The 27,636-nt window shown below is 36.4% G+C and overlaps 1 protein-coding gene across 1 annotated transcript in view; it reads right to left on the bottom strand.

The window, feature by feature from the left end:
• SPAG17 (sperm associated antigen 17) overlaps positions 1-27,636 on the bottom strand; it is a 221,863-nt gene that overhangs the window by 74,020 nt on the left and 120,207 nt on the right. Inside the window, exons 19-28 of the mRNA XM_082688009.1 lie at positions 24,232-24,410; positions 23,475-23,566; positions 20,299-20,538; positions 19,193-19,304; positions 15,717-15,875; positions 14,451-14,564; positions 8,027-8,202; positions 5,631-5,748; positions 3,377-3,555; positions 1,274-1,433 (exon numbers count right to left, since the gene is read on the bottom strand). Coding sequence (XP_082544135.1) covers positions 1,274-1,433; positions 3,377-3,555; positions 5,631-5,748; positions 8,027-8,202; positions 14,451-14,564; positions 15,717-15,875; positions 19,193-19,304; positions 20,299-20,538; positions 23,475-23,566; positions 24,232-24,410 — 1,529 coding nt within the window. The remainder of the gene's footprint in view (positions 1-1,273; positions 1,434-3,376; positions 3,556-5,630; positions 5,749-8,026; positions 8,203-14,450; positions 14,565-15,716; positions 15,876-19,192; positions 19,305-20,298; positions 20,539-23,474; positions 23,567-24,231; positions 24,411-27,636) is intronic.

Raw genomic sequence — 27,636 nt, 5'->3', positions numbered from 1 at the left:
TATTTCTTTACATTTTGAGTCACCTAAAAGGAAATTCAGTTTGCCTTTATACAAGGTTACTGGTTACTGTGGGAAGATGTGTGAAATTAGCAAAGAAGATTAAATCTTGGTCTCAGATCATTTAAGTCCCATGAGAAATTGAGAAAAGTTTGTGATGCAGATGCCCAGACTCCAGTCACAGCTGTACCACTTACTAGCTGAGAGACCTCGAGAAAGTGACTTAACCTCTCTGTGTCTCAATTTCTTCATTGGTAAAGTGGAATTATTAAAATATATACATAGAAACCAGAGTTGCTATGAGAATTAACTGATTTAATATTTTAAAGTATTCAGAATTGTGCCTGGTACACAAACACACATCTCCTACAAATAAATATGAAAATAATAAACATCTCAATAGTAAACTGAGAAAATCTGTGAATAGAAAATTCACAAAAAGAAAAAAATGATGTTTAACCCCACCAGTAATAAAGAAATGTAAATTAATGTAATAAAAAGATTGTTAATTATCTATGAAATCAAATTAATAAGGAAATCCAGCACTGGCAAGGGTATGAGGAAACAAATATTTTCATACTGCATTGGAGGTGGGGGTGTCAATTGAAAATATCTCTGAGGAGAACAATTTCATATATTAGATTATGGCAGGCATGGTTGATTGCTTACTCAATTGTTATCCAATTTTCTTTTCCCCAAATAGTACTGCTCCTTTCCTGAGAAAAAAATTCAGAAATGTCAGATGTGCGTTTTCCTACCCTAGGTGCTTGGCCAGGTCTAGTCAATGGGATATAAGGGGAGGTCTGCTGGTGGGGACAGGGGGTGGAATCTGGAAATGTCTTCCTCCCTGACAAAAAGAGACACTTGAAAGTTCTTAGATTCTTTCTCTTTGTGTTTCGCTTTGAGAGTTACCACAAGAGAACCTTACACCTAGAGCTGGTGTGGCCTTTTCCCAGCTCACGGCTCAGAGGAAAAGGTCCAGAGAACCAGAGAATCCTAGTTAGCACCTTGATATCATTGATCTGCTCAACTAACCCTACAACAGTAGCCCAGGCGTTAGAGCTAATGCTATGTAAGAGTATATAACAACACAGGAAGATGTTCATTATTTATTACTAAGAGAAAAAAGCTGTTCATGAAACAGTGTGTAATGCTGTGATTCAATTAAGATGTACACACATGTATACATGTGAGTATACTTGAATATATACATGGAAAAGATGAGAAGTGTAAGATTTATTAAGCCCATCATCAGTTGAGATCCTTCAATTATTACCTTTCTTTGGAATGACAATCTCAGACGGTGCTGTTTCTGACTTTTGCCGAGAAACTGTGTCCATCAAGTCTCCACTATGAGGACTTGGTGGCATTTCAACAGGAGGAGAAACAGGACCTGAATCAGGACTACTGCTCACAACGCCATCTGCAAAGAGAACCTGGAAGGAAAAGCAGAAGTTCCTACATTCTCAGCAGCAAGGAAGAGGCTGGTTAACATTTAACACTGTGTTAACATTGGCATAGGTTAAAGTCAATCCGAAGGAAAAGTGCTGTTTGCAGACCTCCAGACTAAGCACAAAGCATATTTTAGGATGGTAACTGTGGAGCTAAGAGACTATAGCTTAATAACCAGCATGATAATATCATTCATGGTTTTCCGTGTACCTTCTATGTTGTTTCTTTTCTTTTTATATCTTGTCTTTATTGGACTGACTTAAGTTTTATTTTTTTGTATTTATTTGTTTTATTTTTATTTTCTCCATTCTGTGCAACTAGAAAATTATCCGCCCTATTTCAGCTTATATAATAACTACATTTAAAATTTTATCACATGTTTAAATGTTTAGTCTCTATCAACGTCTATCACTAGTATGTGTCTCGTCTATAGTTATCATTAATACATCTACCCGGATCAATATCTATAGCCTACCAATGAACATACGAACATGACAAAAACCTCCACCAGGGCTGCTAATGAGAAATCTAATGTCCATTCAGTTCTCATTCTATAGGAGGTAACTGGTTTCTTTAAGGAAGCTTTTGGGATTGTCTACCTGTGCAGTCCCCAAATTGCACTATGACCTGATGATCTTTTAAAGTTAATTAGTATCAATTCTGCTTGGCCCTTGACTGCCCTGTTTAATCTGAAGGGTTTTTGTTGTTGTTGTTTTCTTTTTCTTTCTTTCTTTTTTTTAACTCTGGGAAAATTCCCTAGATTATTTCTTTCATTATTTTCCCTCTTCACTCCCACTATTTTCTTCTTCTGGAGATTGTATTTTTCAGATCCCTTTTCCACGTCTCATAACTCTTCTCTTCCCCATAATCCACTTCCCTGCCTTAATTTTTCACAGTTGTTTTTCTTTTTTTTTTCTCCTTTAAAATTTATAATTGAAGTATATTGATATACAATATTGTATTAGTTTCATATATATATGTATATATATATCAATCACTGCAGCACGGTGATTTGACACACAATTGTGTCGAATATATTGTGTTAAATATCTAAGAACTCTTTATTTTATCCACAGTAACTTTTTAATTGTTATTTTGTAGACTGTTAACCTTTCAAGTCTCTGCCTATGTTACTTTTACTCACCTTCAAGTTTTTTGCTTAACTATTTATCCTTATTTTTAGATGCTATTTCTTTAATTTTTGATTATTCTGTAATTTACTTTCATGCAGTTGGTTTTTCTCTAAGGTTGATGATTCTTGCGTGCATGGTCATCAGTCCCCTTGAGAGTCACTTTTCACTTCTTGGTGGTATATCCTCTGATTACAGAAACAATTTCCCTGTGATTACTGGGGAGGTATAGAGCAGGCCATATGGCTTTTGGATATTATGACTTCTGGTTCTCACCCTCCAGGTGGTAGTGAGTTAATTGGGGACACTAACTTCATTGTCTGGGTGCAGAGCTCCATCTGTGAAATGTCTGTGTTAGAACTGATTTTTAGTTTTGCTGCAGGTTTTCTCTTGTACTTGCTTTAAACTTTGCTTTTATTTCTCCATTGGTCTGATCTCATCTGACTTGCATTTTCTAGAAATTCTCCTAATCTTCTGATCCACTGATGGCCCATTTTGTTGTTTCCCAGTACCGTTATAAATTTATTATTTAAAAGTATTTTTTAAATTATTCTCAGGTGCCTTGAGAGGGGGAGGAGGTAAACACTGTATTTAGTCCTGGATCATATACAGAATAAGTTTGTTTGTATCCTGTATTGCACAGAAAACAATACTAGTCTCCATTTGCCATTTTAAGTGTGACTCCATTTTCAAATGAGTTGTCCCTCTTGCCTACGATAACACTGTTCTTTTCCCCCAGCTTGTTTGTATTGTTCTTTGCAGCAAGAAGGAGTGTTATTTATCTAACATTCCGTTACCTGTGTAGATCCATCCAACATGTATTTGACAACAGTGCCTTGCTTGGTGATAACTCTTGAGGCCTCCTGATCCACAGGTGGCATCACCGTTTTGTGGAATTCATAGTGCTTCACCTTCTGGGGGTAGCTCTGCCGGACCATGATGTCCCAAGTGGGTTCCTCATCCACAACATTCTGATCTTAAAAAAAGAAAAGAAAGAAAGCCTTTCTGTGAACTGAGCAATGCTGTGCAGCTGGTGTTTTATCTTTTTCCTTAATTTTTTTTTATTCTTCTGTCTAAATGTGAATAATAGGACAGTTTTCATAACCTGACAGATGGCCCAGAGCACTGGTGTTTTGCTGCCTTGTTATAGTCAAGTGTAGTGAATAAGGTCATCTACAAGTTCTTAATAGGTACCGTCTCCATGTATAGTCCATTCTTCTGAGGAATTCCAGGATATCCCTGGCAAAATTAGGAAGGAAGCAGAGTTTTCCTGTCGTAGATGTTCTCTTTTCTTCCCGTGGGTACTTTTCTCTCATCTTTGAGTAAGCTCTTGCCCCTGCATGCACAATGCTGTTCTGGGGTTCCCTGGTTGTCAGGAGCCCCAGGGGAAGTTACTCAGGCTTGTCCTTCCTAAATCATTCATCACCTTTCAAAGTTAACATAATCCCCTCATCTCTAACCAAATCCAGACTTCTCTCAAGGTTCTATTCTTAGTTAGCAATCAAGGAGAAAAACACCTCATAGTTTCCTTCAAAAGAAAATACTATCATTGAGAATTTCTGGCATACAGTAACTATTCAGTTTTTGCTAACTGAATACTTTCCTCTCCTCAATTTACAAAGTGGTTTATCAACATGTAATGATGGCATTTCAGGGACTAGATTGGGCTGTTAGAAAAATATTTTGGGGGGCGCCTGGGTGGCTCAGTGGGTTAAGCCTCTGCCTTCAGCCCAGGTCACGATCTCAGGGTCCTGGGATCGAGCCCCGCATCGGGCTCTCTGCTCAGCAGGGAGCCTGCTTCTGCCTCTCTCTCTCTCTCTCTGCCTGCTTGGGATCTCTCTCTCTCTCTCCCTGTGTCAAATAAATAAATAAAATCTTTAAAAAAAAAAAAAGAAAAATATTTTGGAATGGGAGCCCTTCATGATACCCTCTAAGTCACAGAAGTATTAGTAACAATAACATTATAAGCATTTACTGAGATGTTTACATATGTTAATTGCTTTGTATATGTATTTTATTCAGCCCGCCTCAACAACCCTTTAAGAGAGATAATTTCACTTTCCAGAATTTCAGATGAAGAAAAACAAAATTAAGACAAACCAGACCACCTGCGGCACTTAGCTTCTTTTCATTTAGGTGGCAAGCAAACATGGCATTGAATTAGTTTTCAATAGGCATACTCTTTTTCTTTGATAGATACTCTTTTTTCAAATATGGTGTACATAAGGGAACTATAATAAAGAGGACATTTGGTTGTGAATTAAAGTCAGGATCCACTGGTACAACAAAACTTTTATCAGATGAAGAAACATGGTCCAGAGATAGTAAGCAACCAAAAGGGACATATATATAACTCAAGTCCCAGGCCAGTGCTTACTTGGTTGCATCTGCTAATTCTACTGCAAGAGTGGGGCCTCCATATCAGTGATATTCATATTCAGTCACTAATGTGGATGCCCCATCATGTTAATTAAAGAGGTCCTACCTGTACTTACTTAGTCATCTTAACGAGTTAGAGGCCATGTACAAAAATAACAGACTTTATAAAATTACATTCTAATATCTGGGAACAAGACTGATATCCTTCAACCACTTAACCTGTACTTGCCTCCACTTACTTTATACTCACTGTCTTTTGATTTGGTCAGACAGCAAATCACTATACCTGTGGCCCTCTGTAGAGCCAGAAAGACAGGGTCCCACCTCATCAAAGTTGTTAAGAGTCCACCAGCCTTGCCATCACTGACCAAGAATGACCTTTAATTTCTGCCACTTAGGAACTGAGTGACCTGGGAAAGTTAATGAACCTCCTGAAGCCTTGATTTATTTTGTAAAATGGAATTATTAGAACTTAGTTTACCATATTTGTGTATTTTTATATATGTTAAGTACTTAGGGCTGGGGGCTCAAAAAATGATAGTCATTATTATTATTAGCCTATTGTTCATTATCAACATGTTTAACTGGTATGAAAATACACACGTTTTCAATGGTGATTCAACTGTTTTCTGTATGACATTTGCCCCCCCCCCCATGCTGGCTAACACTCACCTGTAGACTCTTGCCCAATAAAGGTCACCAGGAGTCCATTGGGGCAAGACACATTTAGGTTTTGGAAGGTAGGAACATAAGGAGTCTCTTGTAAAACATGTTCTGGTTCTACTTCTTCCTGTAAATAATTTAACAATAATTGTTTGTCATTTTCTAAATGAGCTACTGATTTATTTGGACTAAGCAAGCATTTGCTGAGTGCTTAAGATATGACTTGCCCAGGACTGGTGGACCCTGCAATTGAGCCTGTAAATATGCATGAGTCTGTATTTTTGTGTAATTTATATTCTGTTCATAGAATGACACACAGACATGTGAAACAATTAAATTACAGTACCCAACTGTTAGCACATCTCTACTCCCACAAACGAAGACATCAAAATTAATTAGAATAATTAGGAAAGGATCATGGAGGAGTTGGGGCTTAAAGTAGGCCTTGAAAGATGTCTCTGTATGTAAATGTGGGGTTAAGGGCTGACCTATGTGCCCTCTATTGACTTGGTATATCTTTTAAAGTTTGAGTGTTAAAGATGTTATGCTATTAGGAAATGTGTCATTATTTTTCTCTAATAAGCATTACTTTTGTAGTAAGTAGAAACAATTTAAAAAGACATAAAAAAATTATTTATAAACTAATGAAGTTTGGGTGTGTCTACTTCAAAAATCCTAGTTCAGGGCGCCTGGGTGGCTCAGTGGGTTAAGCCGCTGCCTTCGGCTCAGGTCATGATCTCAGAGTCCTGGGATCGAGTCCCGCATCGGGCTCTCTGCTCAGCGGAGAGCCTGCTTCCCTCTCTCTCTCTGCCTGCCTCTCCATCTACTTGTGATTTCTCTCTGTCAAATAAATAAATAAAATCTTAAAAAAAAAAAAAATCCTAGTTCATTTTATGCTAACTATGCTGAGTTCCTTGTTGGTTACTTGGACCCCAGAATGAAAGTTATTTAGTTACTTCCAACCAACCCCTCATGATAATCATTTCAGTTTTCCAGTTGGCTCTCTTTTGTTAGCCTCTAAAATCATTCCAACTGATACCCTGTTGCTGCACCTGTAGTTTAACTAGTCTTGTGCTGTGGATCACTTAGGTTGTTCTGCCTTTGTTACTAACAAATAATAAATTTGGAATAGTTAGCCAAAAGTCAATTAAAAACACAAAGTAAGGGGCACCTGAGTGGCTCAGTCAGTAAAGCGTCTGCATGCAGCTCAGGTCATGATTCTGGAGTCCTGGGACTGAGCCCCATTTTGGGCTTCCTGCTCAGTGGAGCACCTGCTTCTCCCTCTGCCTCTTACTCCCCCTGCTTGTGCTCTCTCTCTATTTTTCTCTCACTCTTGCTCTATCTCAAATTAATAAATAAATAAAATCTTTAAAAGAATTAAACAGAAAACAAAATTAGGAGGAAAAAATTATGAAGTTCTGTAAAATGAACAATAATGTTCAAAGACATGAACCTGAACCTGCCATGACAAATTTATGATTACACAAAAAAACAGTAATTATCTCCCACCCTTCTATTATTGCCACTTACTAAAATTATGGGATAACTGATTGGTTTGTTATCAGATTGCTTTCAGTAAATTAATGAATCATCTAGGGCTATTCTGCTCAACACTGTAAAATTTTTACTTAATGAGGGTCAAGTACCCTGGATTGAGAAAAGTCATCTAGTATAGCTAAATAAATATGGTGCCGAGGTTAAGTAACGTACAAACACCAGAACTTTTAAAGGACCAAGTTCTGAAATCAATAGTTCTGGTCACTTTTTAATATTTTTTTCTTCTAATAAGTCGAGAATTTGTACACTGTACAAACTGTACAGCTCACCTAGCAAATTTTCAAGATTTCATTAGTGATTTCCTTCTTGTCAGTTTTCTTTTTATCTGTATTCTGGTATTAGGAACATATTTGGAATCAAAGCCTCTGTGTGTGTCTGCATTTGGTGGTATTGGAAGTAGAGGGTGAACTGCTCTTTAGCCAGAAGCCCTGGAGGCCATCAATATCTAAGGCCAAGTCTAATGGAAGTACTTCCTATTTAATTAGAAATATTCTTCTTTCAATTGTTGCTTATCTAACAAAACTAAATAAAGTATTTAGAGAATGGTAGGAACATAACCAACCAAAAGCAAAGAACCAGAGTGGAAAAAAGGGTGAGCTCTTCATTCTGAGTTTTGAATGGAAGACCTGAGTCAGTTTGTACATGACAATATGTCTCCTGGTGCAGGGATCCAACTCCTGTGTACACATCTCTTCTTTTCATTCAAAATTGAAACTTCAAGGAATGTTAATACATCTGCACAACAATATACATGTACTAAAATGATACTGTTGGTGTAACTTGTGATTTTAAAAAAGTTAAAACTGAGGTAGAAGTAGGGTTTAGGAATCAATGGCAAGTCTATGCACCTTTTTCTCTTCTTCTTTTGGGTGTTCCTCTTCTTTAAGAAATTCTTTAGGTTTTTCTTTGCCTTTTGTTTTTCCTTTCACTTTGCTTTGAGGAACAGTCACTATAAGAGGAACTACTGTTGTAGTAAGTGCTGATGGGATACTCAACATTGTTTCCAAATTAGGATCCTTATTCTCTATAACAGGAAAAAAGGAGAAACTAGTAAATTGGAATTCATATTTTATGTTTGTTAAATCAATATATAAATGTTTGCATGGCAAATATGTTTTGCATTTTTACCAGCTGGCAACAATTTTTACCTTGCTGAAAATGATTTTTCAGTCAGATAGATTTCAGGGGTAATACAGTTAATTTAAAAATGAGAATTATAGTTAATAAATCTGAGGTACTTAATATTTTGATATATTTGATTGAATCATTATTTCACATGTTTTTGCCTTCCCATCTAGATTATGAACTCCTAAAGATAGTGCAACAACCATCTGTTTGAGAAATATTTTTTGAAATGTATTTATATGCAACATCTTTGGAGCAGTGGGCAATAATGACAAAGTATATATAAAAGACCCTATGAAACCAAAATATTCTAATAATAATTATACTCAAATAGCTTTAATACAAGGACATATTAAATAGGAAAATAATAAGGGATACAAAAAAAGAAATTCAGAAAAGAGAGTTTTCTAGTTGAGTTGATAAAAAGAAGTTTTAGAAGTTGTAAAAGATTAATTTTATTCTGGGTCTAAAAGTATTGCCAGAATTTTCAAAAGCAAGTTGATCTCTGAAGGAATTTTGTCACAATCTTCTGAGCATCACTGGTGTGTTAAAGGAATTCTATTCTCCTCTGGGTTCCAGGATAATACTCTCCCTGTATTTCCTCTTCCCTCTCTGAACATTTTTTTTCTGTCTCCTTTACTAGTTCTTCCTCTTTTGTGAATCCTTAAATGTCATTAGATTCCAGGGGTTTTTCCCTTTATGCTTACAATGGATGTTCTCAACTCTGGCTGCTCATAATGATTGCTCATTGAATTTTTTATAAAAAGCTCAGGCCCCCATCTTGACCCACTGAATCACACTCTCTAAGGATGAGGCAACAGGCATTATATTTATGAAAAGTCACACATGACTGTGATATAGCCAAAGCTGAGCTTTATTATGTATAGTAGATCTGAGTATCTCACTCACTACTGGGGCTCTAACTCTCATCTGTATGCTGATGACTCCAAAATTTCTATCACAAGGCATGACCTTTCTTCTCAGCATCAGATTAATATGTCCAACAACCTTTCTATATCTCTCCCTGGTTGTGGTACTGGAGACATTTCAAACTCAGTAAGTCTCTCTTCTGCTAGGAAAGGAAAGCCTCCTATATACTTAATCTCATTTAATGAGCAATCAAGCATCTCATTTCTCAAGTTAGACAGTGAGGTATTTGCATTTTCTCTTTTTGACTGACCTCATACATCCAACCAGTCAACAAGCCATCAGAAATTTCTCTTGAATGATGCCTCTCCTACCTGTTCCTAACTTACCTCATATTCTCATTAATCTTTTACTTGATTTTCTGCAAAAAGTTCCCAAACTGGTATGAAACCTCCTATACTATCATTTCAGTGTACTTTTGAAACTATCATAAAATTATATTTCTAATATAAAATCCAATTGTATCACTTCTCATCCTTTATTTAAACACCTTTGATACTCATTGATCTTATGGGCCATTGAGTACTGACATTCCACCGCTCCAACCACACTCAACTTTTCCCCTTTCTGTGAAGATGCTATGTTTTTACACAGTTGTATGTTTATACACAATGGTTCTTAATGTCAAGAATTCCCTTTCCTTGTTGCTTTGTCTGGATAGTTATCATTCATCTCTAAAATCCCACCTCAGATACTATACTTTCTCTCTGAAGTATTTTCTAGCTGTTCCCAGTACTATGTTTATATATAATTTCTAGCAATCCAGCAGTTATTTATTTATTCTTTTCCCATCAGACAATGAGTTTTTTTAAAAAAATTTATTTATTTATTTGAGAGAGAGAGAGAGAGAGGAAAAAAGAGGGGAGAAGAGGCAGAGGAAGAGGGAGAGAAAGAATCTCAAGCAGACTCCCCACTGAGTGTGTAGCCCAATGTGGAGCTTGATTTCACAACCCTGAGATCGTGACCTGAGGTGAAATCAAGGGTCAGGTGCTCAAATGACTGAGCCATCCAGGTGCCCTTAGACAATGAGTTTTTTGAATATTGTGCCATGGTTTTATTCATCATTGTGGCTCAATGCCAGCAAGATTCCTCACCTATAGGAAGTACAGTATATAAATAAGTGAATGGCATCCAGTTATAGGGAGCTGGAAACTCCTCCCTCTCATCCCCATCCATCTACTCATTCAGTAAAAATTTATGGAGTACCTACCACATGGACTATGAATTGGATAACCAATGATGAAGACTACAAGGAACTTGCAATGGGTGGATCAAATGAAAAAACCCTCAGGTACAATGTCCTGTGTTAAATCTGTGATAAAGAAATTTATCAGTGCTCCATGGGAACCTAGGAGAAAGACATCTAACACAAAAGTTACTCAAATACTTGGAGGTTAAAGAGCATCCTACTAAAGAATGAATGGGTCAACAAGGAAATTAAAGAAGAATTTAAAAGATTCATGAAAACAAATAAAAATGAAAACACAACTGATTAAAATCTTTGATATGCAGCAAAGGCAGTCCTAAAAGGGAAGTACATAGCACTACAAGTCTTCCTCAAGAAACAAAAAAGATCTCAAGAGGCACCTGGGTGGCTCAGTGGGTTAAGCCTCTGCCTTCAGCTCAGGTCATGATCTCAGGGTCCTGGGATCAAGCCCCACATCAAGTACTCTGCTCAGCAGGGAGTCTTCCCCTCCCCCACCTGCCTCTCTGTCTACTTGTGATCTCTATCTCTGTGTCAAATAAATAAATAAAATCTTAAAAAAAAAAAAAGATTTCAAATACACAACATAACCTAACCAAACATCTAAAGGAGCTGGAGAAAGAACAGCAAAAAAGTAGGAGAAAAGAAATAATAAAGATCAGAGCAGAGATCAATGCAATATAAATCAAAGGAACAGAAGAAAGGATCAATGAAACTAGGAGATAGTTCTTTGAAAGAATGGATAAGATAGATAAAACCCTGGTCAGACTTACCAAAAAGAAAAGAGAAAGGACCAAAATTAATAAAATCATATGATTTTATGAAAGAGTAGAGATCACAACCAACACCACAGAAATACAAATAATTATGACAACATAGTATGAGCCATTATATGCTAACAAATTAGGCAGTCTGAAAGAAATGGATGCACTCCTAGGGACATAGAAACTACCAAAACTGAAACAGGAAGAAACAGAAAATCTAAACAGACCCACAACCAGCAAGGAAATTGAAGCAGTTGTTAGGGCCAATTTAATGTTAAAACCTGTTTAACTATTAGGGCCTGTTTAGCTGGAGCAACTCCATATTGCCTGGGTAGCCATATTGTTGTTTACATCCATGGACTTCATTCCAGGAATAAACACCCCAGTAGTTCCTAGTATGGTTCCGGGTATTGATTCCAGGAGTAAACGCCTTAACAATAAAAGCCACATACCTTGGGTCTGCGGTTATGCCCTACAAAATCAGCCTGTGAGATCAGGAGGGGGTTGCTCTCTTCTGAGGCGGCCCTGGCTGGTCAGTCTGATTTCTAATGCTTGGCATAGAATAAAGTTTCACACAACTTTTACTTTGTCTCAGTCTCGTTCCCTGGCCGGTCTAATGCTTGGCATAGAATAAGGCTTTGATAACTTTCACGTTGTCTCAGTCTTGTTCCTTTGATAACAGACCCCAATAGCAGTAATCAAAAATCTCCCAGCAAACAAGAATGCCAGGCTGGACAGCTTCCATGGGGAATTCTACCAAACATTTAAAAGAAGAATTAATTCCTATTCTTCTGAAGCACTTTCAAAAACTGGAAATGGAACACTTTCAGACTTTTTCTCTGAGGCCAGCATTACGTTGATCCCCAAACCAGACAGAGACCCCACCCAAAAAGGAGAATTACCGACCAATATCCCTGATGAACATGTATGCCAAAATTCTCACCAAGACACTAGCCAATAGGATCCAACAGTACATTAAAAAGATTAATCACATCTATTTTTAACTTTTTGGGGAACTTCCATATTGTTTTCCAGAGTGGCTACACCAGTTTGAATTCCCACCAACACAGTAAGAGGGTTCCCCTATCTCTGCATCCTCGCCAACATCTGTTGTTTCCTCTGTTGTTAATTTCAGCCATTCTAACAGGTGTGAGGTGCCAGCTCTTTGTAGTTTTGACTTTTCTCTGATTATGAGTTATGCTGAGTGATGTTTGAGTGTATTTGTTAGCTATCTGAATGTTTTCTTTCGAAAAATGTTTATTCGTGTCTTCTGCCCATTTCTTAACTGGATTATTTGTTTTTTGGGTGTTCAGTTTGATAAGTTCTTTATGGATTTTGGATACTAGCCCTTTATCTGATACATAATTTGCAAATATCCTCTCCCATTCTGTTGGTTGCCTTTTAGTTTTGTTGATTGTTTCCTTTGTGGTGCAAAAGCTTTTTATCTTGAAGTCCCAATAGTTCATTTTTATTTTTGTTTCCATTGCTTCTGGAGACATGTTTAGTAAGAAGTTGCTATGGCTGATGTGGAAGATGTTTCTTCCTATGTTCTTCTCTAGGATTTTGATAGTATTCTGTCTCACATTTAGGTATTTCACTCATTTTGAATTTATTTTTGTGTAAGGTATAAGAAGGAGGTTGAATTTCCTTCTTTTGCATGTTGCTGTCCAGTTTTCCCAGCACCATTTATTGAAGAGACTTTTTCCCATTGGATAGTCTTTCCTGCTTTGTCTAAAAATAATTGTGAATCTATTTCTGGATTTTCTATTCTGTTCTACTGATATATGTGTCTATTTTTGTGCCAGCACAATACTGTCTTGATGATTACAGCTTTGTAATATAACTTGAAGTCCAGAATTGTGACGCCCTCAGCTTTGCTTTCCTTTTCAAGATTGCTTTGGTTATTTGGGGTCTTTTGTGGTTCCATACAAATTTTAGGATTGTTTGTGCTAGCTGTGTGAAAAATGCTTTTGGTATTTTGATAAGGATTGCATTAAGTATGTAGATTGCTTTAGATAGTATAGACATTTTAACAACAGTCATTCTTCCAACCACAAACACTGGAAACCTTTCTATTTCTTTCATATTATAAACATTTTCAAATGCAGTACTTATAAATGTGAAATTAGGAACATTTGTTTTAAATGGAATAATTGCATAATAAGTTAAGGATGAGATCAAGAATAAGGAAATCACTGGGAAACAGCAGCAATATAGTTGATAGAGAGCAGAGTATAAATATCTTAATCTGAAATCGTGATAAGCTATGTTCAGAAGGGATAGGATTTTTTAGTGAATGTGCATGATAATGGAGTTAATAATTTGTTACATAATTTGTTAGGCAGAGAATGACTTCAAATGCTGGCTTAGAAACAAACCAAATATAAGATTAAAAGACAAAATCCCAAATAAATAAAAAATACTAACAAATTTAATGGGCTCTCTAACTCACTAGAGTACTACAATATTTGCACAAGGTAAGAAAAAGATTATAACGAACCTATGGAATGATGTTTCTGCAGAAAAGGAGTTACATAGTTAGGCAGACAGTTGGATCACTATGATCTATATGTAGTTTGAAGTCTATATAGCATAGGGATTATCTTCCAATTTCGTAAAGCTTTTTTTTTTTTTTTTAAAATGTGTGCCTATATCCCTGTAAAATGCCTGGGAGCCCACAAAATTTCTCAATTGGTTCTTGGTTAAATGACATATTATTTTGTGGTTTGTAAGGAAATAGCTTCCAGTTGGAGAATTTGTTCATTAAATGTGGGGTAAAGTAATCCTTTAAGATGTCCAATGAATGGTTCCTTTAAGACTGTTAAGTCCTGAAGCACACTGAGCATTTCCACAATCACAGGACTCATAAAAATATCATTATGTGGAAAACCAAGAGGATACTTGGAGAAATCATGCTTTTTTGGGGGGCATGAACAGACTTATTTTCCCAGGCTAGTTAACAAAGATAACTGAAATACATATAATTTTATATGTATATGTGATTCTATGTAAAATTGTATATATGATAAATTGTTTCAAATGTCAAAGCACTGTTATTTTCTATGTATGAGCAACTATATATGTGCATACATGTAAACACACACGTATGTACGCACTCAAACATATATTCCCACCTTTCTAAGAAAAGAGGGGCGTTAAATCAAAACAAGTTTATCAACACGTAAGCAGATTGAGGATGGGCAGATGCTCTTGGTCATGGGACACTTATCCTTGCTATTGTGTTTATTTTACCTGGGGCCATTCCACTTGGTCCATAGTAACTTATTGAGAGGCAGATCCCATTTTCTAAGGTGGCAGAAAAAGATCCAAACTTGCTGATAACTTTATTCTCTGCATCTGATTTTCCTAAAAGGCAAATTCAAATCAAGGACATTTCCATTTTATTAAAAAGAAATGGAAGCAAAACAGTGCAAAGTGGAAATCACATAGATAAAAATGTGGACATAATTAATTCAGTTATTGATATATATGTATGTACGAATGAATTATTATGAAATTATTAGAAAACTTTGTTTTCAAAGAGTATTTAATGAATGGGAAAATGTTCATGATGATAAAGTAAGAAATACACTGCAATAGTGGCCACTGCTGGGGTGGTAGAATTAGGTGCAACTCTCGTTTTCTTTAAATATTCTTATATTTCCTAATTTTTAAAATAAACCACATACTCTTTTATCAAGCAAAACAAAGAAAAGTAATTTAAAAATTTCTGTTTGAAGGTCTGGAGTACATTCAAACTTTCAAACATCATGTTCTTGAGTTTGGAAAATACTGGGACCATGAATTTATTAGTAAGATTTGGTTATTTGTCTTATTACGAGTTTGAGTTGAAAACATCCTATTAATTAACTCTTCTCCTTTTGCAGGTATAACCTATGTCACACTGGGCAGATAACATTGCTTCTCTGGGTGGTGTTGCCTAGAGATGTTAAATAGTGTTATCAGGAAGTTTCATGTTGTTTCTTCAATGGACAAACACCTGGAGCTCTCATCTATTTGCAGGTAGAGACTATCAAGACCAAATGTAGGATTTTTCTCTTGTCCTTGCAACCTAAGACATTTGATACCATGGAGAGAACTAAGTGATAGAGCACAGAAGGAAAGCCCAGCATTTGTAGTGAATATTGGAGAAAAGCTAAAACTTCAGCAGAAATCAACTAATGCAGACCTGAGTCCTAGAGACTGCACTTGATACAAGTTGTGTAAAACAAAATTCAGGCCAGAATGGACACTGCAAATGCAATGTTGCTACATAAAGGTAGCCAGCTACATAGACTTTGTATGACAACTGGAATCAATAGCTGTTCATCCAGAGGGGGCAAAACCAAGTTAGCAGTCCACTGTCGATGTGCTATGTATATAATGCCGGTACACATTACCTCAGGGAAAATGTATATAAGCAGAATCGCAAAACACTTTCCTTACCATCTGGAAAAATGAGCCTAGTTGCTAAGTGGAAGAGATGTGAGGGTTAGACACAAAGATGCTACTGCTTACCTGTTTCAAGATTTTGCTCTTCCTCTCTGTTTTCTTTCACATCTTCTGAAGAATAATCCTCTTCTTTTTTTCCCTTTTTCACAATTTCCTTAGGGTCTTTTAAATGAATTATAAAAGTATGCTTGTCCTTTTTCACTGTCACCTTGATAAAAGTTGGCCCTGGGGAAAATAAGGGATAGAAGACTGCTACTGATGCCCCATTAAGGTCCTTGACAAGACACCTAAATAATGCAGCATAGAATGTAACTAAGGGCATGGAAACATCTATGGACATCACTATTTTATAGAAAGGTGCCTCAGGAATAATGTGATGTGATTTTTAAAAAATTTTCAAAGACAACTTTATTCATGACACATATTAAAAAAAAAAAAAAACAACAAAACTCCCACCCCCCTGGAAATGAGTAAAATAATAAATAAATAAATAAAATCCACCTCCCACCTCCCTGTTCAATAAAATAAAAGGGTAAATAAAGGGAATAAAATAAAAGGGAAAAATAAAATAAAAGGGAAAAAAAGGCAAAGGAAAACAAAACAAAACAAAAAACCGGAAAACAAAGAAAAACCCACCCCAAAACAAGGTAGTGCATTTCCCCAGGGGGTAGGGGATTTTACACTGGAGCCTCTGGGAGCAGGAGGGAGATCTTCTGGCTACAGAAACCTGCAAAGAAAGACCCTCAAAACAAAAAGAAACAAAAGGAAACAAGAGAGATCACCAGGCAATCTGGAAGGGCAGAGAGCCTGACAAGAGGGGTGGGGTGGGTGGCAAATTGGCAAGACAAGAGCAGGTGGAAGGGACTGTGGAAAGTTAGGGAGAAGAGGAGGGAAGGTAACACGCAGAACAGTTTGGTGTGCTTCCAGGGCCCTGGGTAAAAACACCCCCCCACCACCCATGCCCATCGACCCTTGAGCAGCCCCCAAGGGAGTGAAGTCGGACAGGGAAACAAGGGGAGCAGCTTGCGCAGTTGAGACGTGTCCATGGTGAGACCCCAGAGTGAATGAGCAGCCCCCTGCCCCACTCCCTGGGCTTTCCCCTCCTCTGCAAAGCAGGTCCCTCCTCAGCAGTTAGTTATGGGATTCTACCCGCTTCCACAGTATATCTTTAAAAAAAATTGGTTTTTTCCATCAAGATCATTTTCTATTTTTCTTTTTGTTTTTTTTTTTTTTAAATTCTTTTTTCCCCTTTCTTTCCTCTTTTTTTTTTCTCTCTCTCCTCCTAATACACACTTTTTTAGTAAGAGGAATACCATGATGTCACTCTAGCCCAGCCCCTGTAGATGTGACCCGGGAGCCAGAAATAAATGGCAAGTGGTTCAGGGAGATGTTTGCAGACTTTCTAATCAAATTACAAAAGAGAAAATACATTGGTTGAGACTATTGTATACCTATACTCAACTTGGTGATTAATCACATGAGCTAGTTGTATTTTACAGCTTATAAAGAATTACATCAATGGTAATTAGAGTATTGTTATCATTAGTAGCAGCAAATCAGAGTTTTCCAAATGGCAGTTTCCCTCTTCTGGTGTTCTCATTTTTTGCCTTTTTTTTCAGCTTTTCTCTTCTCTTCTTCTTCTTCTTCTTCTTTGTTTTTTAATCCAGCTTGTTCTTTTCAACTTTGATTGAGCTATCTTCTGCCTAATTGATAGGATTAGTATTTGCTGTGACTCGTATGAAACTAATAAACATGAGCATATACAAATTTCCATAAGCGTGAGGAACAGTTATGGAAAATAGAACACAGCCTCACAAAACTTGAGTCCAGTAGTTTTCTTAGTTATGTGATTTTGAGCTCCATTTTTCATTATTATTAATTGTACACTATACCCCAGGATGATATTCAAAATATTTAAAATATCAAATATCAACTATGAAAACATATGATCATATAAATATGTGTACCTATATTAATAACAATCCCTATCATGGTTTAAATAAACAAACCTTATATAATAAAATGGTCTGACATTTGATATAAGTTGTATCGCCAACCATTGTTTAAATAATTTGAATGACTTTCAGGCCTTTTTATTTTAAAAAATTATTGATGTGATCTTTTGTTTGATGGGGTGATTATCATCTAATGATTCTTCCACTTGAGCCATGACTTCACATAGGGAACAGCATGTAACTTTTGCAATGACTTCCTTCTTACATTGGTAGATATTAGATGACAAGAAAGAAGGAAGGGAAGAGAGAGGGGTTAAGAGAGAGAAAGGTAGGGAGGGGAGGATAGGAAATGAGGAGGGGTAAGCTGGTCCAGACAGAGGGTGGGGGTAGGAGGAGCCTGTGTTACCCCTTGCTGGGGGGCATAACCTTGTGGACATTAAATAGGGCCCTGCTCAAATTTCTTCCACACTGACCTCCTCACAGTTCTGAGAGACAATAAGCTACCAAATAAAGCCCAGGTTCTCAAATCCACCTGAGAGATCTTTTTTTTTTTTTAAATTTACTTGACAGACAGAGATCACAAGTAGGCAGAGAAACGGGAAGAGAGAGAGAAGGGGAAGCAGGCTCCCTGCTGAGAAGAGAGCCCAATGCAGGGCTCTATCCCAGGACCCTGAGATCATGACCTGAGCTGAAGGCAGAGGCTTTAATCCACTAAGCCACCCAGGCATCCCTACCTAAGAGATCTTTAAAGCCCAGTGAAAAGATAGACCCTGCAAGATATCCCTGATAGGGTACCTGGGTGGCTCAGTGGGTTAAGCCGCTGCCTTCGGCTTGGGTCATGATCTCAGGGTCCTGGGATCGAGTCCCGCATCGGGCTCTCTGCTCGGCAGGGAGCCTGCTTCCTCCTCTCTCTCTCTCTCTGCCTGCCTCTGTGCCTACTTGTGATCTCTCTCTGTCAAATAAATAAATAAAATCTTTAAGAAAAAAAAAAAAAAGATGTCCCTGACAGGTTCCCTAGAGCTCATATCTGCTTCTTGGGAAGAATTACACATTTCCTTTAGGGGTTTTCTAGACTAGGTCCTCACTGTATCCACAAGGCTCATCTCCTCATCTCCCATTCAAAGACTTCTGAATCCAGAAGAAACTTCTCTGTAGCAAAAATACCTGGACCTTGGCAGCAGAACCCCAAGCTTGGTGCTCCAGAGCCCAGATTAGAAATTTGCTCTCAAATCACAGTGTGTGCTTGGTTTCTGAGATAACGCTACGTGCAGTAATTAATATTATTAATTAATTATGTTTATTGTGGTTACTATTATAGTATTTTTGAATCATACAGAAACATTTCAAGATTTTAACAACCAGAAAGTTTGTAACAGTATGTCCCAGCTAACCTCTCAGCTGGCTTGTGCCTTGCAGTCAGTTGTAACAGAAGAATGTGAAGGCTGGAAGTGCTGAATGTGGTGTATAATAAAGAAAATTGGGTACATTACCACTCTCACCTATCACATCCAAGGGTACAAGACCCCAAGATGATTTGAAATGCGTTAGTATCTTCCAAACTATTAACCGGCTGTGTTCAAAAGGTACCTTTTTCAAATGTTGTCTTCTCTACTTCAATCTGCCCTCCATCTGAAGGATACAGATAAGAATTTGTTCCTGAGATTTGGACGGGTATGTCTCCCATATTATATCCATGAAACTAGAAGGGAAAACATCAGGCTTTGAGTGTGAAATGGCAACTACAAAAATCAACTCATCAGTGTGAGCCAGTTAAAGATGCTGTAAGCTTAATTCTGCTAAATGAATGTCTGTCACTTTATAGATTCACAGGACAGTGTCCATATTATCTTTAGCACCTCCTGTGATATTACAAGGACAGGCAGAATAAAAGGAGGTCCATGATTTTAAAATCTGTTCACCGGAGCATCCTTCCAGGTAGTACAGATCAAATAATTATACTACTGAAAAGCAGTGGGAGAAGAAATCAATTTCTCTTTCATTGGCTATTAATTTTCTGTTTAAAGTAAACTGATATATTGAGGAATAGTGACACTTTATGCATTTTTCTTGACACTTTATACTTTAGGAAGGAATATGGTAATGACATTTTTTGCTAAGTGTTGCTAATAGAACTCCAAATGATTGTGATGCATGCTAATGCCTAAGAACTGGCTTAGAGTAGCTGCTAGAAAGAACAAGAGTTGTTACATTTTTGTCCATCTCTTGCCCATTAGGTTTTCCTTATAAGACTGCCTGGGGGACAGACTGGCAAAGGGATGATTTTACCAAAGCCTACAAGCAAAATACATGGGTGCATACTCAGCAAGGCCTGTCACCTGAGACAATACAGCTAGCTTTTGTATGCACTTTGATCGTTCACAGCTGCTTTATTTACATTAACCTAAATGAATGCTTTTGTGTCAAATCCCCATTTTTCTTGCCCTTAGTAACCTAGTTTCAGAGTACTCAAGAAAAACTGGCCTGACGGTATTCCCATCTTGGTGACTGGCTACAGTGAAAGTCCTAGGTATCTGAGGGTTGAGTATGGGTCTGGGGTCATCTATGCTAGAAGAAACTTCAAGGCCTTCTGTGGTGTCAGTGAAGACTGGGAACCTTGTGATTCCACAGAAGCTGTGTTTCTCCCAGAACAATTTGAAAGGACCCAAAGAGGCTTCTTGGAATGCTGATTTTACCGGATAAATGATCTCAGGTTCTGGTTGCTGGAGGGGTTCCTCTGCTACTTCTGGAATCTTCATTTGTTCTTCTTTAGATTTCTCCTTGAAAAGAAATTTTTTCTTTGAAGTTTTACTGTCTTCTTTCTCTACCTTTTCCTTGCCTTTCTTTTTACCAGCTTCCTTACTCTTCTTTTCTGCTTTTTTTTCTTCCTTTAAGCGCTCTTCTTCTGCTAATCGATCTTGTTCTTCTTTCCATGCCTATAAACGCATTTAAGAAAAATTAACAGGATTTTGAAACAAATTAGATCCCATTCAGGTTCATTTTGGAGAATACTTTATATGCTTTTTATAAGGCACCTCTGATAAATTAAGATCTTGAGCTAGAAACCTTGGAGTTCCCTTGACTCTCTTCTTATACCCAACTTCCATGTACCACGTCCTGCCAAGCTCTTTAGAGAATTCTCTTTACTGAGCTTCCTCTCTCACCTTCTTTGAATTTTCCTTTAATTCAGGTCTTCTCATTTTATCCTGAACTATTACATCAGCCTCTTAGCTGGTCTCCCTCCCTTCTATATTTTTCCACATGAATCCAGTCCCTAGTTTAAGTCTTCTTAATCCAGCAATATGGTGGACCAGATGTTCAGAGAAACACTCCTGGCATAAAACATTTCAAAAATGATAGATAAAATGTAAAAATCATCATTGCAATGCATAGCAGGGCTGGCAACAAAATAAAAGGTATGAAAAAGCACTAATCTAATGAGGAACAGGAGTATTCAGGACAGAAGTTTCTGAGGGCTTTATGTCCATCCCTGGCAGCTTAGAACAGGAGTTTCAATGAGTTACAGGGACTAAAGCATTAACCTGGGAGATCAAATCAGAGACCTCTGAATAGAGCAGATATTTTAAAAAAATGACACCTTCGTTGGGTGAACTAAAAAAAAAAAACAACACAAAACCTTTCCCTATAGAGGAAGAGTATGAATTCTAGCTTGATTCTTTGTTCCTCAGTTAAAGGTTGAGAAGAGGTGGGGGGAATCTCCCCTGAGAACTAATGACAAGTTGTCCTCACACAGATTTGAGGCCAAAATATATTACCTTAAAAATGTATTCTAAAAAGGTTGTGGGTGGATATGCGCTCACAAATGAGAATGAGTAAGTAAGCCAGAAGCAAGATTCTGAAGGAGAAGCATACTGTGAAGAAATATCTGTGAAGTCGAAGAAGATATTGGAATTATCAAATAGAGGAGATAACATAAGTATTTGAATCTGCTTAATCTTTAATTTGTTTAAAGAGAAAGAAGTGTCCAAAGATAAATAGGAAACAAAAAAAGTATCAAAAATAGGAAGGTGAGTTTGAAATCTCTATTAGAAATGAAATAGAACTTTAGAAAAGGTAGCATTTGGATAGATTATGGCTGAGTCGTTTCCAGAATTGATGAAAGACATGCACCCTAACATTCAGGAAGGCCAATGAGTGAAAAGCAGGAAGTAACAGGGGTGTGTGGACTTCAAAAATAAGTCAGTCAGAGAAAGACAAATATCATATGATTTCATATGATATTTCATAGTGTGATCTATTCTGGAGAATACTCCATGGACACCCCAGAACAATGTGTATTCTGTTGTTTTAGGATGGAATGTTCTGAATGTATCTACGAAGTCCATCTGGTCCAGTGTGTTATTCAAAGCCCTTGTTTCTTCTTTGATCTTCTGCTTAGAAGATCTGTCCATTGCTGTGAGTGGGGTGTTAAAGTCTCCTACTATTATTGTATTATTATCAATGTGCTTCTTTAACTTTGTTATTAACTGGCTTATGTAACTGGATTCTCCCAAGTTAGGAGCATAAATATTTATAATTATTAGATCTTCTTGTTGAATAGGCCCTTTTAACTATGATATAGTGTCCCTCTTCATCCCTTACTACAGTCTTTGGTTTAAAATCTAATTTGTCTGTTATAAGGATTGCTACCCCAGCTTTCTTTTGATGTTCCATAGCATGATAAGTGGTTCTCCATTTCCTCATTTTCAATCTGGAGGTGTCCTTTAGGTCTAAAATGAATTTCTTACAGACACCAGATAGGTCTTCCTTTTTTATCTAATCTGAAACTCTGTCTTCTGATTGGAGCATTTATTCCATTTACATTCAGAGCAACTATTGGAAGAAATGAATTTCGTGCCATTGTATTACCTATAAAGTCATTCTTTCTGTATATTGCTTCTGTTCCTTTCTGGCCTCTGTTACTTTTGGGTGCTCTCTCCACTTACAAGATCCCCTTTAATATTTCTCTCTCTCTCTTTTTTTAAAGATTTTATTTTTTTATTTGAAAGAGAGACAGAACAAGAGAGAGAGAGAGAGTATGCTTGATTTTAATATGTATGTCCAGCTTTCCAAAGTAGAAGTGCCCGCTTATATTTCAACCAGCAGTATATGAGAATTCACTTTGCTTCACATCCTTGACAAAATGTGCTTTTTGTCTTTTAAATTTTGGCCAAAAATGATGGATTTGACTACATAAAAGTAAAATACTTCTGTATAAATAAAAACATAAATGACACTTATTAATAAGGAAATTGTTTTATATTTTATAAATATCCAAATTATAGACTAACAATCTTGCTCTGAAAATAAGTTAAATCTCTAGATATTATCTGGAAGTGACAGTAATGATAGGTTGCTATGAAAAAAAGTTATGTGGCCGAGTTAAAAAAATATATATATATCAATCTAAATAAAAACCAAACAAATGCAGACCCTCTTCCTTATTTGTGCATGTGTGCAGGTATGAGTATAGAGCATACCAAATCATTACTATTTCTTATTTTCAGGGGCTTAGGAGAGCCAAAGTAATTTTGATTTATTGTAAACCATATATCAATTTTGTAATAAAATTCCAATTAAAAATTGGAAACAAAAAACAAATACCTGCAGCAGAAATAGAGAGTATACTAAGTATGAACAAGACACCGCCCTGGATTTTGGTTATATAAATGTGAATGACACAGAGTCCTTTAAAGGTTTATAGCCTGGAGAAGAAGACAGCTCAGCGGAGAGACTGCTTTTTCATTGCAGATTCAATTATTTCTGAGAGTTTAGTAAAAAAGATCACTTCTATTTCACCACACAAACTCTCTATCACACAGTAAATTTGAATTTGTAATGATTCAGTGTCATTTGTCTTTTCTTGAATTACCTTGAGAGAGCCTTCTAAAATGAAAGGAATCTTTTCCTTCTCTTTTTCTTTTTCTTGATCTGCTATCTCTGTTTTGCTCATTCCTTTGCTACCTATAACCAGAGAAAATTAAATTTCTTAGTAACTCTCAACAACAAAGTTTCGTAGAAGGACCAAATGTCTGGATTGTAGGGGATCTTACAGGCAAGCAAGTCCAACTCTCTATTCATTCATCTCTCACTTTTTCTCACTGCCTCTAGAGCAGATTTCTGAAGTGGAAGTGAGCTCCTCTAGAGATGAGGAAGTCATTGTCCTTGGTGGAAGCAAGGAATTCCATTCTCACTATGTTGTGACCCTGAAGCTTTTATTGAAGTAGACTCTCTCTTCCTACGGCTTTTGGAATCTGTAAGCATTCTTATGGAGAGATACTGACTCTGAATTTGTCTCCTATATTGTCAATAAATCCTAGATAGATGAACCTATCAAGCCTGCCGAAATAAAGACATCTGGCATTTCCCTAACATCACATTTAATCTGCCGGACAGATCGAATCTGCCAGGTCTGGCAGGAAGCGGCATCAATATAATGTCAAATATTCCATTATCCCATCATCGATCTCATCATATTTGGAATGCAACTATTTGATTTTTTAGAAAAAGTAAAGAGTCACAGAAATTTATAGGCAACTCTTTTTAACACCTAAGTATTCAGTTCTGATTACATTAACAAATAGGAAAATGTCTTTGGACTTTACATGTAAGTTCAACCAGTTACTTACTCTTAGATTTTTTAATAGCATTGATTTTGCCAGGAGAAGTGATTTTGGCAGCAGCAGATTTCAGTTCCAGCTCAGCCTTTGTCCTATTGATTTCCTCAGCCATTTTAGATTCTTGATATATGGCTTCTTCTTTTATGACCCAATCTTGAATGGATTTTGCCACAAGTTCCAAATAATTCCTTAAAAAGGCAACACAGAGCAAATGACAATTGTTACTATCAGTTATAATCAACCAATACTTAAGATACCAACTGTGCAAATGAAACAAATGCAATAGATATATCCTAGGTATAATTTGTACAAAACTGTCAAATATAAATAACCAGTGAACATGTGAAAAATGCTACCCATGTAACAAATGCAATAGACTCAGATATATCCTAGGTATAATTTGTACAAAACTGTCAAATATAAATAACCAGTGAACATGTGAAAAATGCTACCTTCATCCACAATTAAAGACATACATATTTAAAAATGAGACATTTCCATCCCAGTAGAGGATTAAAAAAGTTTGATTCTTCCAGCACTATTAGCTGGAGAGTAATATGGTGTGATCTCTTTTTAGGGAAATTTTATAGCATAAGAGAAACTCTTTTAATTGACTTGCTGGATTAATCGAAATGCTGCAGTCTTGCTGTGAAACTTCCTGGCCTTCAAATACCCACACCTCAAATACTGTGCGCTACACTGCTTGGGCAATTATGCTCACACCAGTGAGTTGTTGCTCACCAGGATTCGGTCAACAAACCCATTCATTCTATTTATTCTGATGATTGTACTTATTTGTAATGAAATGTTATGTATACTTTAACATACGAATGTCCTGAAAGAGTTGCTTCTGAGATAATAAGTTGAAATATTAGGTTTGACCATCAAGATTAGTTATTTCAAATCATGTGAAAGTGAGGCTTCTAAAGCTTGAAAAATAAAGCTAGAGGGATTCTACACTCAGGTCATTTCACAAATTTCTTCCATTCTTGACTCCTTTTAAAGAAATAAACTGAAAACTGTAGACTATGAATTATGGACACCCAACATCTTCATTGTGAAAGGAAAAGATATCTTAAACTCAACCTGTTCTTAAATGGACTGATCTTCCTTTTCAAACTGCCCCATCAAGCCTTTTTGGCATCTTAATTGACAGCAAGCCTATACTTCAAGTTGATCAGCCCAAATGCCCTGAAGGCATCCTTGGACCACTCTTATTTTCTCACCCTCCCTTCCAATCTATTGGGAGACCCAAATGATTTTTTTTTTTAATATACAAAATCTAATCACTTCTCACTTAAACTTTACTGCTATCTTCCCAGTTTAAGCCACCATCACCTCTTGCTAGGATGGTTGCAGTCGCCTCTCAACCTGTCTCTGTGTCCCAATCTTGATCCCCTGTAGTCTACGCTCAACAGAATCATTAGAGAGATCCTTTTTATTCTTAAGTCAGATCATGTCTCTCTTCAGTCCAGAACCTTTCAATGAGTCTGCCTTTCACACAAAATCTAGAGTTCTTGCTATTTTTCTGTAATGAAGGAACACAGCCAAATCAGTATTCAAATGAGGTGACAAAATAGAGAATATGTCAGCATGCAATGATTCAGGAATTCACCAGCCATAGATACTTTCTGAAAGAATTGCTCACAAATGTATTCCAGCTGCACTGAAAAAATAAATCTAAGAAAGAAGACAACATGGGATCTAAATACGAGCTGAGAAAAAAAAGGTACGATTTGTAATTAAATGTAAATAAATATTTGTGTTACTTGTCTGTTATTAAAAAATGTTACTTAATAATTGGAAATAAAATTTGGAAATAAAATTTCAAAACAGGAGGTAGGCGATTGGTTGGGAGTAAGTGAAAATATGTTAAAAATTTAACATTTTTTGTGAAATGATATTAATACTCATTAACTCCAATTATGTTATAAAATATTTAAATATGTGGTTTAAAAGGATACCTCTAGAAGGATATAAATAGAATGTATAACTTTAAAAATATCACACATTAAGAATGAACTAAAAATTCAATCTAACAAAAAGAAGAAAAGAGATTAATCCTTAAGTAGAAATATACTTATTAAATGGTAAGTATGAAGCCAAAGACATTATTGATAAAAATAGAAGTAAATAAATAAATTCTTTAAAATACAAAGTCTTAGGGGCACCTGGGTGGCTCAGTCAGTTGAATGTCTCACTCTTGATTTTGGCTCAGGTCATGATCTCAGGGAAATAAGGCTGAGCTCTTTGTTGGGCTCTGAGGTGGACATGGAGCCTGCTTAAGATTATCTCTCCCTCTGCTCCTCCCCCACTACTCGTGTGTGATCTCTGTCTCTGTCTCTGTCTCCAAAAAAAAAAAAAGAGGTGCACCCTGGTGGCTCAGTCAGTTAAGTTTTATTGGACTCCCTGCTCAGCAGGGTGACTTCTTTTCCCTCTGCCCTTCCCTACTGCTCATAATCTCTCTCTGTCTGTCTATCTGTCTCTCTCTCAAATAAGTAAAATTTTTAAAAAAATAAAATATAAACTTTTAAATATTGTTATAAGCAATGAATCTTGGAACACTGAAAAAATAAAATAAAATATAAAAAAATAAAATATTGTTACTAATTATTATTAAAATCTTTTCAAGGGCAGAGGATCTCAGAGTAGCTGAAAAATCCAAGCTGGTATTTAAGAGACATGTAACTATAAATCAAAATTATGCAAGAAAATGAAAGGGTGACAGATAGCTACTTAGGAAGCCAGAAAAGGTCCAGATCCTTGACAACTTTGGTGAGTAGCTGCACTATCCCTGAGACACTGCCCAATTCCAGATTTCTCACTACAGAAGAAAACTAATCCCCTTATTAGTTTAACCACTATAGTCCATTTTCTATTAGTATTGTGAGACAGAATTCCTAGTTGACATGTAAAATAATTGAGAAAGTTATATTAGTAAATTTTTATATAAAAGATACTGTCCAATGATACTTATATTAAATGTGGTGAAATTCAAGGTCAAAAACATTAAAGGGAACAAGAAGGATATGTTATGTTGGTAAAAGTTAAAATGCATTAGAAGGATGGTTTTAAAAATATAGATTCAAAAGTAAATTTAAACATACAGTACACATGAAAACTGACAGGAGAAACAGATAAAATTATAATAAGAAAGACAGACATTAATACATCTCTCTCAGGAATGGACATTTATCATGAGAATACTATTTGATTTTATTGTAATAGACACCCAAAATCCAAATGTCATGCATGAAGTTGTAGAACAATGTAAATTACATTGCAATTGCAATGTAAATTACAAAAGTAATTGAAAGAATAGAAACCCTGAATAGAAGATTAATTTTAGAAGAATTGCAAATGTTGTAGATAATCTGTTCCTCATCCTTTCACACTATCCTCTCTCCCAATGGG

This window comes from Mustela nivalis (assembly GCF_964662115.1).
Source record: "Mustela nivalis genome assembly, chromosome: 10".
Taxonomy (NCBI): domain Eukaryota; kingdom Metazoa; phylum Chordata; class Mammalia; order Carnivora; family Mustelidae; genus Mustela; species Mustela nivalis.
Note: the sequence above shows the minus strand (reverse complement) of the source record. Positions and strands in the feature narration are given on the sequence as shown.